The sequence below is a fragment of the Corapipo altera genome, unplaced genomic scaffold (assembly GCF_003945725.1).
Source record: "Corapipo altera isolate COAL_440 unplaced genomic scaffold, ASM394572v1 347, whole genome shotgun sequence".
Taxonomy (NCBI): Eukaryota; Metazoa; Chordata; class Aves; order Passeriformes; family Pipridae; genus Corapipo; species Corapipo altera.
Genome location: NW_020885079.1, coordinates 31769 through 48950, shown reverse-complemented (window position 1 = coordinate 48950; position 17182 = coordinate 31769). Strand labels below are relative to the sequence as shown.

The window sequence follows — 17182 nt, the reverse complement described above, 5'->3', positions numbered from 1 at the left end:
GCCCGAGGGTGCTACCGGCGTCTCCCCTGGGACCACCCCCGGGACCGCCCCCCGGCACCGGCACCGCCCCGCCGGTGCTACAGGCACTGCCGCCGGGACCGCCTCAGACACCGCCCCCTGGGACTGGCACCGCCCCGCCGGGACCGCCCCGCCGGTACTACCGGAACCGCCCCCCGGGACGACCCCCGCCACCGCCCCCTCTCCTCCGGTGTCACCGGCACCTCCCGCCGCGCCTCACCGGCGGCCCCGCCCACAGACGGCCCTGCCCCGCCCCAGAGCCGTCAGACCGCGCCCCCGAGTCACCAGACCACGCCCCTACCTGCGACCCCGCCCCTGAACTGACAGGCCCCGCCCCCAGCCCCCCGCGGGCCGCCTCGCCCCCCCATCACCCCGCCTCCGCCGAACCTCGGGGGTTGGTTTGGGACCCCTGTCCCAGCGCAGGTCACCCCCCCCACCCCACGGGGGCTCTTGGGGTCCCCTGTCACAGAGCAGCTCTCGGCACCCCCCTCAGAGCTGTTCAGAGGGGTCTCATCCCCTCATCCCGGGTGTTCCTTGGGGTCCTCTGTCCCAGAGCAGCTCTAGGGGACCCCCACCCCAGAGTGACTCTTGGGGATCCCGTTCCTGGGCGGTTCTGGGGGATCCTGTCCCAGATCAATTTTCGGGGACTCTCATCCCATGGGGGTTTTCAGAGTCCCCCACCCTAATGGCAGTTCTCAGGGACCCCCAGCCCGAGCTGTTCTGGGAGACCCGGTCCCAGGTGGTCTTGGGGTTCCCTGACCCAGTGCAGCCCCGGGGGTCCCCCCATCCCACACAGCCATCCCCGGTCCCCGTACCCCGTAATGTACTCCCTAACGCAGCCCCTCTGTGGAGAAAATCGGCAGTTCCGGGGATTTCTCCCATTTTTCATCCTGAGGGGGGTACACCTGGGGTGGACACACCTGGGGTGACTTCAGGTGCCGAACCTCGGATCCTGGAGCTTTTTGGGGTGCAAATGCGTCTCAGTTTTACCCCGTATCATCAAAATTCTGCACCCCCCAGCAGGGATGCTGCTCCTCCCCGTGGCGATGACCTGCACAGCGGGGCAGGAGGTGAGCGGGGGGGGGAGCATCCCGGGTGGGGGGGGGGGGGGGTGTCCGGGAGGGGGAGGGGGTGACCGGGGGGGGGGGACACACAGGAGGTGACCTGGTGCGGGAGGGACAGAGGGTGACCCTCGCCCGGGGGTGTCCCCAGCATGTGCTAACGGGCCATTAGCAGTTCGTTGTTTCCCCAGCCCAGCCCTCCCCAGCTGCCAACATCTGGCTGGAGCACAAACGGGGTGCTCGGGGGATTTGGGAGTGGCCTTTCTCTCCCCAGAGCCTTCCTCCACATTCGGGGTTACCCAAAATTTGGGCGAGCAGCAGGGAAGCAGAGGTGGAGGGGCTCCTCAGAACTCCTTTGGCGTCTCAACTCTCCGAGGCCTGCCGGGCTCGGGGGGCCACGGGGAGAACAACCCACCCATGAGACACCACTGTCACCCAGAGGGAAAATAACGGGGGACCGAGCTCCCCCTACCCCGGGAGGGTGAGGTGGAGCTTAAGGAGCCCCCCTGCCCCCCCCCATTTGTCCCCAGTGACAGTGATGGTGACAGGGCTGTGCCAGGATTTTCCTCCTTGGGGCTTCAGGCTTTGGTTTAGGGGGGTTGGAGGGATGTGGGGGTCCCCCCTGTGCCCCCAATCTCCAGTGAAAAATGTATCTGGGAGAGTGGGATGGGAGATGGTGAATGGGGTGGTCTTGGGGTGCCTGAGGGTCCTGCAATCGTCAAGAGTCCCAAGGCAGCTGAGTGTCCTGGGGTGGCTGACAGTCCTGGGCCAGATGAGGATCCCGGAGTGTCCAAAATTCCTGGGGTGTTCAAGGTTCCCAGAGTGGCCAAAGGTCCTGGGGTAGGTGTTGGGTCACTGTAGCCAAGGGTCCTGAGTACCTGAGGGTCCCAGAGTGTCCAGGCTTCCTGGGGTGGCCATGGGTGCAGGAACAGCAGAGACTCCCCGGGGTTGTTGAGCTCCTGTGGTGGCTGAAGGTCCTGGAATGTCTGATGGTCCCACCTTAGACTCCCCAACCCCCTCCATCCCACAGATTCCCCATCCATCCATCCCATCATCACTCCCAGAGCACCAAACACCACCTAACATCACCTCAACACCCATTTTAGAGGCTCTCTTGGGTTTATAGGACCTACAAAAATGTTGGGAAACAGCCCAAAACTGCAGTGCTGATGGTGCCCGTGTTATGACTTGGGGACATGCAAGGCTGGGAGTTGCTGGGGAGTGCTAGGTGACATGGGACATTCATGCCAATGCCAGGAACCAGTCATATCCTCACTCCTCGAGAGCTCATCCCACATTATTTATGGGGAACCTGGGCAAAAGTAATGCTTAAGGTAATAATTTATATTTTTTAGCATCCTGGGGCGCACACAGCTCCCTCAGAAACATCCACACCCCACGTGGGAAGGGGACCCCATCACATGTTCCTCTAACCATGGAGCTGTTTAGGAAGAAGGGGTAGACGTGAGCTCCCCATTCAGCACAGGGCTAGAACAGCTGGAAATGTTAATTAAACAGAGGGTAATAAAACATCTGGAGGGCTGGGAGCAGGGAAGGGCCGTCCGGCACGACCCCCCCGCAGCTGCCTCCTGCTTTTCCTTGGGAATCTTGGGCAGGGGGGACTGGGGTCACCAGTGATTTGGATGGTACAAAAGCCTTTTCATGGAGTATTTCAGGCAAAGCAACTGAAGAACCTTTGTGGAGCAGTGAGAGGGGCTGCCGGGGGGTGGTGGAGCCTGGTAGCACTGGGGGTTTGGGGGTGGGAGGTTGGGGTTCACTGCCAGGCTGTGGGTGATGGAGTGAGACGAAGACAATGGTTTGGAGGTGCTGGATGAAGCCCCATTGGGTGCCACCCCAGCACCCCCGTGGATGCCCATTATGGGGAAACGAGCCCACTGGGTAAAAAAAAAAAAAGGGGGAAAAAGGTTTTTCCAGTGGGTCTGTCCTGCAGGATGGCTGGTCTCGCCATGGTAGGACCCTGCTCCTGCCTTGGGGAGGGATGGGGAACCCCCTCTGAGCATCCCCTGGGGAGGGGCACAGGGACACTGGGGTGAACTGGGGACTCTCCAGTGTGGTGGGACACACGAGTGGGATGGGGACACCCTGATGAGATAGGAACAACCTGGTGGGTCAGGGTCACCCTGGGCGGGATGAGGGTTCTCCTGCTACATGGAGGCACCAAAATGCAATAGGGGCACCCCAGCAGGACAGGGATGATGGGATGGGGTGGGGGGCACCCTGGGTGGGATGAGGGTTCTCCTGCTACATGGAGGCACCAAAATGCAATAGGGGCACCCCAGCAGGACAGGGATGATGGGATGGGGTGGGGGGCACCCTGGGTGGGATGGGGGCACTCAGGAGGGTGAAGGCAACTAAATAGGATGGGGGCGGGGTACGGACAACTTCAGCAGGGTGGAAGCACCCAGATGGGAGGGATCACTGTGGGAGGGATCGGGGACCTGCATGGGATAGGGGAACTCTGGGCATGATGGGGGGACGAGGGCAGGATGGGGGGGAAAAAGACGGAATGTGGCAGACCATGGATGCACTGAAAGCACTCGGATGGGAAGTGACCCCATGGATGGGACGGGGGAGACCCCAGCTGGAGCACCCTGGATAGGGCAGAGGACCTCTGGATGGGATGAGGGCTGCCCGGATGGGATGGGGGGACCCCGCACGGAACGGGGGACCCCGAACGTGCAGGGAGCGCCGGGCGCGACGGGACCGGCCGGCGCCCCGTGGGCGCCCCATGGGCGGCGGGGCCGGTGCGGGGCCGGTGCGGAGTCGGCGGCGGGACCCGTGCGGGGCCGGCGGGGCGGTGCGAGCCCCTGCCCGGCCCCCGGTGTCGGTTTGCATCCCGGCTCCTCCCCGCCCCGCCGCCCCGCGCATTCCCGACCCTCCGGGCGGCGGCGGCGGCGGCGGCGGGGCCCGGCGGGGCCGGGGCGGGACCCCACGATGCCGCAGCTGGAACCGACGGGGGGGGACGACCTGGGGGCCCCCGACGAGCTCATCGCCTTCCAGGACGAGGGCGAGGAGCAGGACAAGGGCGCGGGGCGCGGCTCGGCCCACGGGGACCTGGACGAGCTCAAGTCCTCGCTGGTCAGCGAAACCGAGAACCGCGGGGGCCCCGGCCCCGGGGGCGGCCCCGGCCCCGAGGTGAGGCGGGGGGCGGCGGGAAGCCGGGGGGACGCGACCCCCGCCCGGCCCCGCTCCGCTCACCGCCTCTCCCCGCAGGCGGAGCGGCCCCCGCCGCCCCGGGAAAGTTTCCAGAAGCCGCGGGACTCTCTGGCAGAAGGTACCGGACCCCCCCCCCGGGCCCCCCCCTCCCCTCCCGCTCCCCGCTGCATCCCCCGGGACTAGCCGACACTTCCCAACTTCTTTGTTTCCGCCCCCGGCTGCGGGCGGGACCCCCCATGTCTCCCCCCCCGGTCTCCCCTCGTGTGTCTCCCGGTTCCCCCCTCCCGTGTCCCCCTCCTCGTGTACTCACCCTCCCATATATCGCCCCCGGGTCCCCCTGCTCCACCCCGTGTCCCCCTAATTCCTCTCCCTGGTGGCCTCAACACCCCGTGCCCACCCCGTGTCCCCGTAATTTCCTCTCCATGTCCTCAACTCCCCCCCCGTGTGTCCCCCCGTCGTGTCCCCCAAATTCAGCCCCCGTGTCCCCTCCCCCGTGTCGTGTCCCGCCCCCCCGCCCCGGTTACCGGCCCCGGTCGCTCCCCTACGGGTGGATCGGTGCCCCCCGCCCCACGGAGGAGCCGGGCTCGGACCCCCCCCCCAGCTGGGTCCTTTCTGGGAGTGACTAGCACCGTGACCCTCTGCCCCCCGGCAACCCCCGTGCCGCCGAGATCACTCTCCCGCGGCCACCCAGCAGCTGGGACTCCCCGAGAACCACCAAGGACACCCCCGAGAGACTTGGGCACCCCGAGAGGGACCTATCCGGGCCCCTTCCAAGTCGGGACACCCCCCCTGCTCCCCCGAAGAACCAGGGATCCCTAAGGGACTTGGACACCCTTAGAGGGACCTACCCAGGTCCCCCCAAGTGGGGACCTCCCTATAAAAATCAAGGACACCCCCCAAGGGACTTGGACCCCCAAAGCGACTCGGGCACCCGCAGAGGGACCTTACTCACGGCTTCCCACGTGCGGACCATTCCCCGGGAGTACCAAGGACTCCTACAAAGTGACTTGGGCACCCCAGAGAGACCTGTCTAGGACTCCCTACAAGTGGAGAGAACTCCCCCAGAAGAAGAAAGGACCCCCCCAGAAGGATACTGGGCACTGGGCACCCCCAGAAGGACCTACCCGCCCCCCCTAAATGGGGACCCCCCCGCGAAGAACCAAGGACATCCCAAGGGACTTTGGCATTCCCAGAGAGACCTCCCCAGGCCCCACCACGCACCCTGCCTTGCCTCCCTCCGTGGGTGCCCCCCTTCCCCTCTGCCTCCTGACCTCCCCTTTCCTTCTCTCCCCAGTGGTCAGACGACAACAAGATGGGGTTTTTTTTAAGGGCCCCCCCTATCCTGGCTACCCCTTCCTGATGCTCCCCGAGTTGGGTAGCCCCTACCTCGCCAACGGAGCCCTCTCCCCCGGCGGCGCCCGCACCGTAAGTGCCCCCCCAGACCCCCTCCTAACACCTCTCTGCCACCTTTTGGGGATGCTCGGGCCTCCCCCAAGTCTTACAGCCCGTCCCGCAGGAAAACGACCACATGGTGCTAAATAAACCCCCCAAGAAATTAGGGTTATTCCCTTCACTTAGCCCCTTTGGGGATGGGGGGGGTGGGGAGTTTGGGGGGGGCCTCACCCCAGGAGATCCGCCCCGAAACCTGACCCTGAGCTGTCGCTTTTCTCATTTAAAAGGGTTTTAAAGCCGTTAATGGTCCGACATTCTCCCGCGGGGGGAGAAGTGATTAAGCAGATTGAGCGAGAATTTCGGGGGGAGGGATGGAGAGGGGGACCCACATGCCCCCGCCCCAGCAGTGTCCCTCGATCCCCAAACCATCCCATTCACGTTCCTAGGCAGTACCCTAAAGTAATTTTAGGGATATAAAAGTGTTTTAGGTGTATAAAGGTATATAAGGTGTTCCCTACCTTGTATGAGGTATATGAGGCCCTTCCCTGCCTCAGTTTCCCCTCCTGGTGCCATCCTGGGATGGGGGGGGGGGACACTGACAGAATTCTCAGCCCCCTGGGGCATCCTCAGCCTTCTGGGAGGGATGGGGACTCCGGCTGTGATACCCACTGCATCCTGGGCTGGAGCATCACAGCCCATTCCTGAATTGTCCAGGGGTATTTCTTGCTCCGGCGATGCTTTTCCACATATTGTTTCCCCAGTATCCATAGGAAACCACGTTCCCATATAGGATATATATGGGATAACAACAGTTGTGGCATTTATAATGGTTTGAAATCCCAGAATCCAGCTGGTGTTGCGTGGAGAGTTTTCTGTATTTTTAGGGTTTTCCTACTTTTGCTTTCCTGGAAGCAACTGGTTGGGGTGGCCATGGAGCTCAAATCCCGGGATTGGGAGGGTGGATTAGCTAATTATCATGGTGTTTGGCCCGTGGCTGGATAAAGGTTGTATTCCCAATTTGTCACTTTTAGGATTATGAGGTTTTGGGGATGATGCACCGCTGGCTGCAATGCCAAACACTGGCGAGGAATCTGGGATAATGAGAAGGGATTGGTGTTGGGATCCGTCACAAGCAGCCACTAATGATGATTTAATGAATCCCAGAAAGGGGATTAATTAACAGGGGCTGGAGTGCCTCCTGGATGTTTTGGAGGGATGAGTGGGGTTGGGAAAGTGCAGATTAGGGCTGAATCCTGACGGATTGGGGCCTCTTCGTGGAGCCAAGTGAGTGAGGGTTATCAGGGAGGGAGGGCAAACTGGGGGCAGTGGGGGGGACTGGTGAATGTTGTGGCACCGCCAGGTGAGGCCGGGCTGGACCCCTCGGGCACTGAGAGGGGCTGAGCTCTGTGCCAGTCACAAACCTCCCCCCTGTCCATGGGCTCCCACTGGAGCAGAGGTACCCTGGATCCCAGGACTGAACCCTGGATGTTGTCATGCTGCTGAGGCTGGGTGGGATCTGGCTGGGCACAGCATCCCCAGTGCCACATCAGATCCATCTGGGCACAGCATCCTTGATGCCATTCTGGTTCTGGCCAGGCACAGCATCCGCAATCCTGTGCTGGCTCTGGCAGGACAGAGGTCCTGCACTGCATCAGGCCAAGCTCAGCATCCTTGATCCCATACTGGATCCCGGCGGGTAGAAGATCTCCAATCTCGTCCTAGATCTGGCAGGACAGAATGTCCTCAACCCTGTACTGAATCCAGGCAGGCACAGCATCCTTGACCCTACACTGGATCCTTTTGGGTGCAGCATCCTCAGTCCCACAGCAGATCCAGTCAGTGCAGCATCCTCAATCCCAAACCAGATCCTGATGGGCACAACATCCTTGACCTCATACTTGATCTGGCCAGGCTCAGCATCCTTGATCCTATACCAGATCCACCTGGGCACAGCATCCCTGATCCCACATTGAATCCAGCCGGGCACAACATTCTTGATCCCATAGTGGATCCAACTGAGCTCAGAATCCTCCATCTTGTACCAGATCGATCCGGACACAGCAACCCCAGTCCTGTGCCGGAGACATCCAGGCACAGCCTTCCCGGTCCCCTCCTGGATCCGTGCGGATGCACTTCTCCAATACCACGTCCAGCCAGGTGCAGCATCCCCACATCCCCACGTGAAGCGTCACCTGAGGGCACCGAGCTCACGGAGCCAAACCCGTCTGCATCCCAGGAGGCTGCGGACGAGCCCGGACACGCAGAGCGCTGGGGTGGCAGGAGGCACAGGCTGCACTGGGAGCTCTTCTTCCATTTCCTTCTTTTCTCACCCCAGCCTTGGAGGAAATGAGCTGATCTGCAGGATCCCGGTGGTGGTGGCATCCTGTCCTCACGTCCCGCAGCCAAGAGCTGTGGATCGAACTGCACGGAAAGGGGAGATTTTGGGGGAAAAAACCCCACACCCCAAATAATCTCTGTGGCCAGGAGATGCTCCAAGGAGGTGGCCAGGAAGGTGATGGATCCTGGGGACAGATATATCCATGGGTTCAATCTGACGGCAGCCAAACCACTGGAGCACTTTTTTGGAATGCTGGGCAGGGAAGCACTGCTTTCACGGCTCTTCACTATGAAGTCTTTAGGAATCTGGGAAATTGATGGAAATCTGAGAAATATTTGGGAATCTGGGTACACAGTGCCTTCCTGCACCCCAGACTGGGAGAAGGCCCATCCTTGTGCCAACCCCCCAACAGATGGATGCTCCTGCCCTTTGTCTGGGTGTATTCACTTTGCTCCTGGGTTATTTCCAAACAGAATCCTGAAATTTGGCAAGTGGCCACCCACCCCAGTATCACTTCCCTGGCAATTTCTGTCTGGGGGATATTTTTGGGGCTTCACTCAGACGGTGAAGGAATTTGTTGGAACCTACTGATGGCATTGGTGTTTGGAGCAGCGTTTCAGCCCAGTTTTCTCCAGGGGAAATCAGGAATTGGGGACCCCTGAGCCTGTGTTTGGCTCCTTGGGATCATTCCTAATGACACAAAGGTCTCCAAGGTGGGATGAAAGGGAAAACTCCGGACATGCATGAACTAGATGGATGCAAATCTCTGTTGCCACCACGCTGGATCCATTCCATCAGGATCATGTGGAGTTGATGGGTTTTATCCCAAACCCAGAATTAGCTGGATCCATACAGGGGTAAAATCTCATCCCAGCATGGGAATCTCATCCAGCTTGGGATGGGAACCAGGCACGGCACTGCCAGAGAGGCGAAGCTGAGACCATGCACAGGATTGGCATTATTCCCAAAATAAACCAGTTTAACCCCAGGAATTCGAGTCTGGAGGCGAGGATTTAAATAAATCCAACCCTTCCTCAGGCATGGAATTCCATCCAAACAGCTCTCCCGACGCCATGCCAGTGTAATTAATGCACCTCCATGTAATTAATGAGCCTCGGCGGGCTGTGATCCCAAAATAAATGAGGGAAAAATCTGTAACCTGGGCTTATTCCGGCTTTTTTTTGCACCATTCCTGCGATGAATTCTCGAGGATACAGAGCCGTATCTGTCTCCTAAAGAAAACAGATCCTTAACTGCGCTGCTGCCAAAGAAAATGATTAAAATACAGATTTTTGGCAGGAAAAAAGGTTGCTCCGAAAACTGGGCGGGTCTTGCTGGCAGCTCTGGCGGAGCGTGGAGGGTTTTGGTGTTGGGATGTGTGGAGGGTTTTGGTGTTGGGATGCGGATGAAAGTGTTGGGATGGGGGGGTTCTGGCTCGGGGGGGCTGATTCGATGCTCTGCGTCTCTGGACTGTGGCAGTTCTTCCTTCCTCCTGCACCGGTTTGGGATTTGCTGGTTTGTTTAGGATTTACCTCCCCCATCAGTGCCGCCTTCCTTCCCCACCTGGAAAATATTAAGGATAAAAAGGATTTTTTCACACTTTTTGGCTTCTCCGTGTTGCTCTGTGCAGCTGCTGGGTTAATCCAATCCTTGCCGGCCCTGAGCCCTCCCCGTGCCTCAGTTTCCCCACTCCCAGACTCTCCCGCCGCCGCACACAATGGCCCCTTTATCGCGCTCCTTAATTATGCTCTTCGGCTAATTACCCTGCGGGCGGGGTTTGTAGGGCCTAAATGAGACCTACAGGAGGACTTCCCCCCCCCCCTCAATTCTTCCTCCTCCCTCCCTTTTCCAACACGATTCCCAAATTAAAGCGATGAAGTAAGTGCTCGGGGCGCCTCTGCTCAGCCCTGGGATTGTTCCGGGACTGAGGCGCATTCATCATCCTTCTGGAATTCCCAGCAGCTGCTTTTCATTAGTTTTCCTTCCTTGAAGTCGCTGGCGGGAGCTTGGGAGGGAAGAGGAACCCGGGGGGGAAGTGCCCGGTACATCCCGGATGGAGGAAGAGGAGGGATGAGGGAAGGGGGGGGGGGGGGCCGGGATCGTGTTGTTTTCCGTCTCTCTCTGTGTTCGTGTCGGGGTTTTGGGAGGAAAGGGGGGTTTTGGGAGGAAAGGGGACGGTGTGGGGGAAGGTCCGAGGAGGGTGGGGAGGGGGTGATGGTGATGTGCGGCTTCACGGTTTGCACTGGTGGTGTTTTCTGGCAACGATGTCACTCTGTGCCTTCACCCCGGGTATCCCGCAGCCCTGGGGATCCCAGAGCCCTGGGAATCCTGCAGCTCTGGGGATCCCATCTAGAGCCTCGGGCAGAGGGCAGGGGGGGTCGGCAGGCTGTGCTGGCTGTGCTGGTGTCCCATGGGGGCTGCCGGGGGGGTACAGGACCCCCTGGAGTCCCATGGCAGCTGTGGCCCCCAATGCCCAGGATGGTCGGGGGGGCTTTGGGGAGGTGGGACTGTTGGTGGCGGGGCAGGCTGAGCCTGTTGTTCCCGCCGGGATCCCCCGTGCGGATGCAGCGGGATGAATGGATCCATTGAGGCCGGGGCCGGGAGCTGCAGACAAAAGCCAAGGGGGGACTCAGGGCCACGGGGTTTGGGGAGCTGGGAGGGGGGGCAGGGAGTGGGGAGCCCAGCAGGCACTGAGCCCATCCTGCTCCAGGGCTGGTGTGTGTGTGAGGGGTGCTGGGGGCACCCATGGGTGAGGGGTGCTCAGGACATGATGAGGGATGCTCGGGGTGTCCATGGGGAGAGGCATGCTGAGGGCATCCATAGGTGAGGGATGCTTGGGGTGTACATGGGCTGCTCAAGTCACCCATGGATGAGGGATGCTCAGGGTATCTGTGGGTGAAGGATGCCCAGGGTGCTCATGGCAAGGGATGCTAAGGGCATTCATGTGTGGAGGATTCTCGGAGTGTCCCTGTGCCAGGGTCACTCTGGGCTGAGGCTGCATCCCAGGAGCCAGCTCGGCCATGTCCTGGCATCCCTCCAGCGTCATCCCACTTCCTCCCACCCTTCTCATCCCAAGTTCCCTCTTCCACCTTCCTCTGCGGGGCTGGGGCCAAGCTCTTCAGTGGATGCCACCGACATCCCTGGGATGGGGAAGGAGGTTCTGTGGCTAGAGATGAGGTTGGATAAGTGCCACCACTCTGAGCTCATCCCAAACTGAGATTTTTTGGGGTTTATTTTTCATCTCCTGGCCACTTTTTCCACCTTCCCATCCCAGCCCTGTTGGCATTTCCCACCTGGTGTCCGTGGGTCTGGGCTGTGTCACGGGAATGGATGAGCATCCATTGTTGAGGTGTCACAAGCTCTCATTCCCACCCTAAAATCATTGTCCCTGCTTGGAACACCCTTTGTCTGGCTGGTGTCACCCAAAAAATGCTGGACAAGGACATGGTGATGTGTCCTGCATCACCCCCATATCACCCTTGAAAAACCCTAAATCCTGATGGGAAAATAACGCCATCAGGAATTTTTGAGGTTCTCCTTGGGATGTGGGGATGCAGGAGACCCCCCCAAAGGTCTCCTGGCTTGAATTTGTTGTCCTGGTGTTCATGGGCAACATCTGGAGGAGATTATTTGGCTGGGAAGTGGCTGCAGGGAGGGCGTGTGGGGGGGAAGATTTATGGCTCGTTCCTTGGGCTGTAAATCCAGTTGTAATTGGGATTTCTCCCTTCCCAATTATCCCAGGGAAGCGGAACGCAGTGGGGGGTTGCAGGACGGGCGATGGGCCCTGTGGGGCTGGGATGCTCCTGGGTTTTCTCCCTGCTTTTTGACATTGGGATGATTTATTGCGGTATGAAGGACACCCCATCCCGGCTCAGGAGGGTGACAGGTTGGGTCCCTACTTTCCCTTTCTCTCCCCTTCCTGCTCCGTTTCCAGCTCCAAGGGGACACGAATCCCCACGACTGGTGTATCCCCAACACCTTCCTGTTCCTGACTCCCTAAGTGGACTGTCTTTCCGTGTCCCATGAGTGCCATTGAGAAGGACCTTTTTCCCCTCTTTTTTCCCCCCTTTTCCTTCCCTTTCCCACATTCCCCCATTTTCCCCTTTTCTCCCTTCCTTATGCCCTTTATTTCCCCCAGTTTCCCCCTTTTTCCCCTTTTGCTTTTCCCACATTTCCCCCCTTTTTTTCCTTTTTCCCCTTTCCTCTCCCCTTTTACCTCCCCCTTTTCCTTCCTCCCGTTTTCCTCCCCCCACACTTTCTTCCCCATTTCCCCCTTTTTCCTTTTTTCACCCTTTTCCCACCCTTTTTTCCTCCTCTTCCCCATTTCCTCCCCGTTTCTCCCCCATTTCCCCTTGCTTCTCCCCTCTTTTTCTCCCTTTACCCCTTCCCCCTTTTCCCCCCTTCCCTTCTCCTCATTTTCCCCCTTCTCCCCTTTTCTCTCCCTTTTCCCATGTTTCCCCTCCTTTTTTTCCCTTTCCCTCCTTCCTCCCCTTTCCCATGTCCCTCCATCCCCTTTCCCCTTTTTTCCCCCTGTTTGGGGCCCCCACCCCATTCCCACTTGACACTCCCCCCTCCACAGCATCCTGGGGTGCAGCCCCAGACGCTCCTGCCAGGGCAGATTTGGGGTTTTTGCACCTTTTTACTCCCAAGCACAAAGTTTTACAGAGTTGGACACACTGAGCCCACAATCCCCACTTCCCTCAAAAATCCCATCCCACTGTGACACATGGAACCAGATTTGGGTGTTTTTTTCCCAAACCAGCTGGTGACACTGCTCAAGGCCAGGACCTTGGGATGCCTTGGGGCAGCAGCCACACCTGGACAGTTTTGGGGGGCTCTACTAAACATCCCCCAAGCCCCCATTTCCCACCCTGATGGGGCTCTACTAAACGTCCCCCAAGCCTTTCCTGTCTCCCCAGCATGATTTTGGGAAAAAGAGCTGGAGCAGAGGCTGTTGTTTATCCCACCTCTGTGTAAGCAGGCTGGGAATGGGGGGGGGCCTCCTGGGAGCACCAGGGGACTTGGGGGACTTTGCAAAGCCCTGGGAATTTGGGCTGGAAAAGGGAATGGCATGAGGATGGACACCTGGGGGTCACCATCCCCCAAGTCCTGTCCTGGGATGGAGATGGCATGGGATGGATAGATGCTGATGGATACCAGTGGGAATCTTCCTAGGTGCTTTCCAGCTCATCTGTGGGAGTTTTGGGGTGGGGATGAAGCAGCCGGGTGCTGGGATCCCCTGGATCTTCTCCATGGTGATTCCTGTTGGATCACCTGCAGGCAAATGAAAAGGCAGCAGAGAGGCTCCTGCCCCAGAGCCTCCGGGTAATGTTTTACCTGGAAAAATGGTCCCAAACAGACCTTTTTTCTCCTAAAATGAGGCCGGTGGGTGCCGAGCCTGAGGCTTTGATCCCAGAAGAGGAGCCTGTGCTGGGACAGGCAGCACTGGGATTAATGATGGGATGTGCAGCATTGGGATGAGTTGCAGAGCCTGGAGACAGAGCACCAGGGTAGGCAGTAAATCTGGGATGGGTGAGCCTTGGGCACGTGGATGCAGTGCATCCAGCTTGGAACACCCATTTCCCTCAAAAATTGCATCTTGCATGGACATGAGACAGGACAGCAGCCTGGGACACACAGTGCTGGGCCAGGGAATCCTGGGAGATGAGGCCCATGACAAACAGTGCTGGGATATGCAGTATCAGCACATGGAATGCCGGGATGTGCGATCCTGGGACATGCAGTCCTGGGACATGCGATGCTGAGACACGGAGAGCTGGGACACCATCCTGGGACAGGCTACTCCATGGCACTGCTGGGACATGTGACACCAGGATGTGGAACCCTGAGACATACCATGCTGGGACACACAACACCAGGACATGCAACACTGGGAGATGCAATCCCAGGCCATGAGACACTCACCTGGACACGTGGTGCTGGGACACACAGCACTGGGATGTGTGATGCTGGGCCACGCAACACCGGAATGTGCAGTCCTGGGATACGTGGTGCTTGGGCACATTGACATACAACACTGGGACGTGGAATCCTGGTACACAAAACTCCAGGACAAACAATGCTAGGACAGGCAATGCTGGGATGTGCAACAGTGGGACATGGAACACAAGGGCGTGCAGTCCTGGGACATGGGACACCAGGATGTGCAACAGGGGGAGATGAAATGTTGGGATCTGCAACAGCAGGACGTGGAATGCTGGGATCTGCAACACCAGGGTATGGAATGCTGGGATGTGCAATTCTGGGATATCCAATAAGATACTGGGACACAACACCAGGACATGACACACCAGGACATGCAATCCTGGGACACACAGCTCCCACCCGGACATGCCACACTAGGACATGCAGCCCCAGCCCAGCCCCAGCCAGGACTTCTCCAGCAGCACTTTTCCCCCTTCCCAGGGAAACCCTTGCAGCTGGATCGATGCCTGTGCGGAAGAGGAGTGGAAAGCCTGTCGTGAACACCCTGAGTTGGGCACGAGGGGATCCCCCTGTCCCACTTCCACCAGGGTCTGGGGGCTCCCAGAGGGTTCCCAGAGGGTTCCCAGAGGGATGGGCTCCGGCAGGGAAGGGGTTATCCCTGTTTTTAATTGGCTGGTAACAAGGACCCAGGACTGGCTCTAATCTCTCTGGAATGTGACCGATTTTCAACTATTTTCCTCTTTTTTTTTTTGTTGCTGTTTCACAGCTCCAATCCCCACGTGGGGGACGGGGGTAGGGGGGGCAGTGGGGGCTGTGTCCCAGCTGGAGCTGAGGGATGGGGAAGGAAAAGGGTCGGGGGGGTCATTTTTCCACATCACCACTGAACCATTCACCAGCTCCCCCACTCTTTGTATATTTTGAAAGGGTCCCCCCTCTTCCCTTCCCCCCTCCCCTCCCCAGCCTCCCGAAATGGCCTCGAAATGAGAATCAGCCTTTTATCCCCCAAACCTTCCCCCGCTGCTGCCTCTCTGCCTGTCCCGTCCCCATCCCCTCCCCATCCCCTCGCGCCTTCTCCGCTTACAGAGCGGCCCAGAAAGCCCCTTTGTGACAGGGAGCGGGCAGGGGGTCCCGAGGGGGGGCCAGGGAGCCCCCTCAGCATTGGGGGGACATCTCCTGCCTTACCCTGTGCATGGTCACGGGGATCACGGTGGGGGGGACATGGAGGGGGGGGCACCGAGGGTCTCATCCAGGCTCATCCCCTGGGGATGGGGATGGGCAGTGGGGGGTCCCCAGTGTCACCCCAGCAGGGCTGCAAGGGGAGGCACCTGGGACATCACCCTGGGCGTGGCTGTGGGGCTACCCCTGTGCCCTGGGGCTGTCCCTGTGCCATGGGTCACCCGGATTTGGGGGGTTGTCAAACCTGAACAGCTCCTGCATCTCAGGGAGGGCCGGGCTGTGGCATGCCCGGGGTGATGGTGAATGCACGAGTCGTGGTGAGCCCACAGGTCACAGTGGGCCCAGGGGTGACAGTGGGCTCGTGAGTGACAACCCTTGGGTGACAGCCATGGGTGACAGTGAGCCCATGGGTGACAATGAGTCCACAGGTGGGCAGTGAGCCCACAGGTGACAGCCACGGGTGACAGTGAGTGAGTTCATGGGTGATAATGAGCCCACGAGTGACACTGAGCCCATGGGTGACAGCCCACAGGTGACACTGAGCTGGTGGGTCACAGCGACCTGGGGTCAGGGGTCACCCACATGCCAAGCACACTCCGGGTGTGTGCTGTCCTGGCTCCCAGCCTCCTCCACAACCAGCTGCCAAGGGACAGATCCAGTCCTGACTCCTGACACCAGTGGGATTATCCCAGCAGTGCCAAAAGTCTCCCCATGGAGGCACTGGAGCATCCCTGTGCTGGGATGGGGATGAGGAGTGGCCCTGTGGCAGCCGGGTCAGACAGGGAAGCAGGTTTTTGGGGAACCCGTGTGCTGGCAGCTGTGGGAACGGTTGGATCATGGGGAATCCTCATCTTGGCTTTGGGACTGTGCTGTGCTGAGGGGGTCCTGGGTGGGGGGTCCTGGGGTGCCAGCGGGGAGAGGATGTGATGGGGGTTTCTGGCTGCTGGAGATGGAGCAGGATACTGGGGATGGAGTGGGGGGATGCTGGGGATGGAGGCAGAAGGAGGATACTGAAGGTGTGTGGGATACTGGAAATGCAGGAGTGGGATGTTGGAGATGGAGGGGGGATACTGGAGATGAAGAGGAGGGGATACTGGAAGTGCAGGGGCGGAATACTGGAGGTGCAACAAGGGATACTGGAGATAGAGTCAGGGATACTGAAGGCAGAGGAGGGGATGGATGCAAGGGAAGATGCTGGATGGGATGTGGAGTGCAGGAGGAGATAGATGGGATAGTGGAGATGCAGGAGGGGGATGGTGGAGACTGGGGGATAGCAAGAGGTGCTTCAGAGGGGACACTTTGGGGGTGGCAGGAGGTGATGCAAGGGGGAGGAACCTGCCAGCCCTGGAAGAGTTAACACTCCCCCAAACTCCTCCTGGGTTTTCCTTCCAGCTGCCTCAGCTCAGGAAGGTCTGTATGTGGGGAAATTCCTGCAGGCAGCTGCTCCAGCCACATTCCCACATTCTCCAGCCCTGGCATCTCCAGGGACCTTCCCTCCCTCCTGCTGTCTGCGGGAAACGCCTCTGCACCCCCCCCCAGACACTACACAAAGTGCCTTTCTTTGGGGGGGCTGCTGGGGAGACACCTCAGTGTCACAGCAAGATTTAACTCAGGACGGGGAAAACCCCCAAGCACCTCCAAACCCCCTGTGTTTGCCCCCCCCCCAATATGGGACTGATTTCTCGCATGCCAGTAATCTGGGGTTGATAGTGGTACCCCAAGGACTGGGGACGGGGGGGCACCCCCAGGCACAGGGACCTCCCAGGGAGGCAGCACCATTGGGGTGGGGCTTGGGGTTTAAATTTGGGGGGTTGCACCATCTGGGGTTTAAGATTCGAGAGGAATCTTAAACTGTTTTGGACAGAAATTTGTGGGTTGCAGTTTGAGGCTTTGCACTCTTTGGGGCAGAGATTTGGGAATTAAAGTTTTGTGCCATTTGGGATTTGGGAGTTTGCACCATTATTGGGGTCTGTAGAGGCACATAGGGTTGAAAACTTCCCTGTGTCCCCCCAAAACTTCTTTGCCACCACCCCAGGGTGTCCTCCATGGCTTGAGGTGTCTCCAGCCAGCACAG

General features: G+C 59.3%; 1 protein-coding gene across 1 annotated transcript in view; it reads left to right on the top strand.

Annotated features, from left to right (window-relative positions):
• Window positions 1–4028: 4028 nt before the first annotated feature.
• The window catches only part of TCF7L1 (transcription factor 7 like 1), a 17423-nt gene continuing 4269 nt past the window's right edge, over window positions 4029–17182 (top strand). The window contains exons 1-4 of the mRNA XM_027669436.1: window positions 4029–4235; window positions 4314–4374; window positions 5551–5667; window positions 14893–14996. Coding sequence (XP_027525237.1) covers window positions 4035–4235; window positions 4314–4374; window positions 5551–5667; window positions 14893–14996 — 483 coding nt within the window. The 5' untranslated portion in view covers window positions 4029–4034. The remainder of the gene's footprint in view (window positions 4236–4313; window positions 4375–5550; window positions 5668–14892; window positions 14997–17182) is intronic.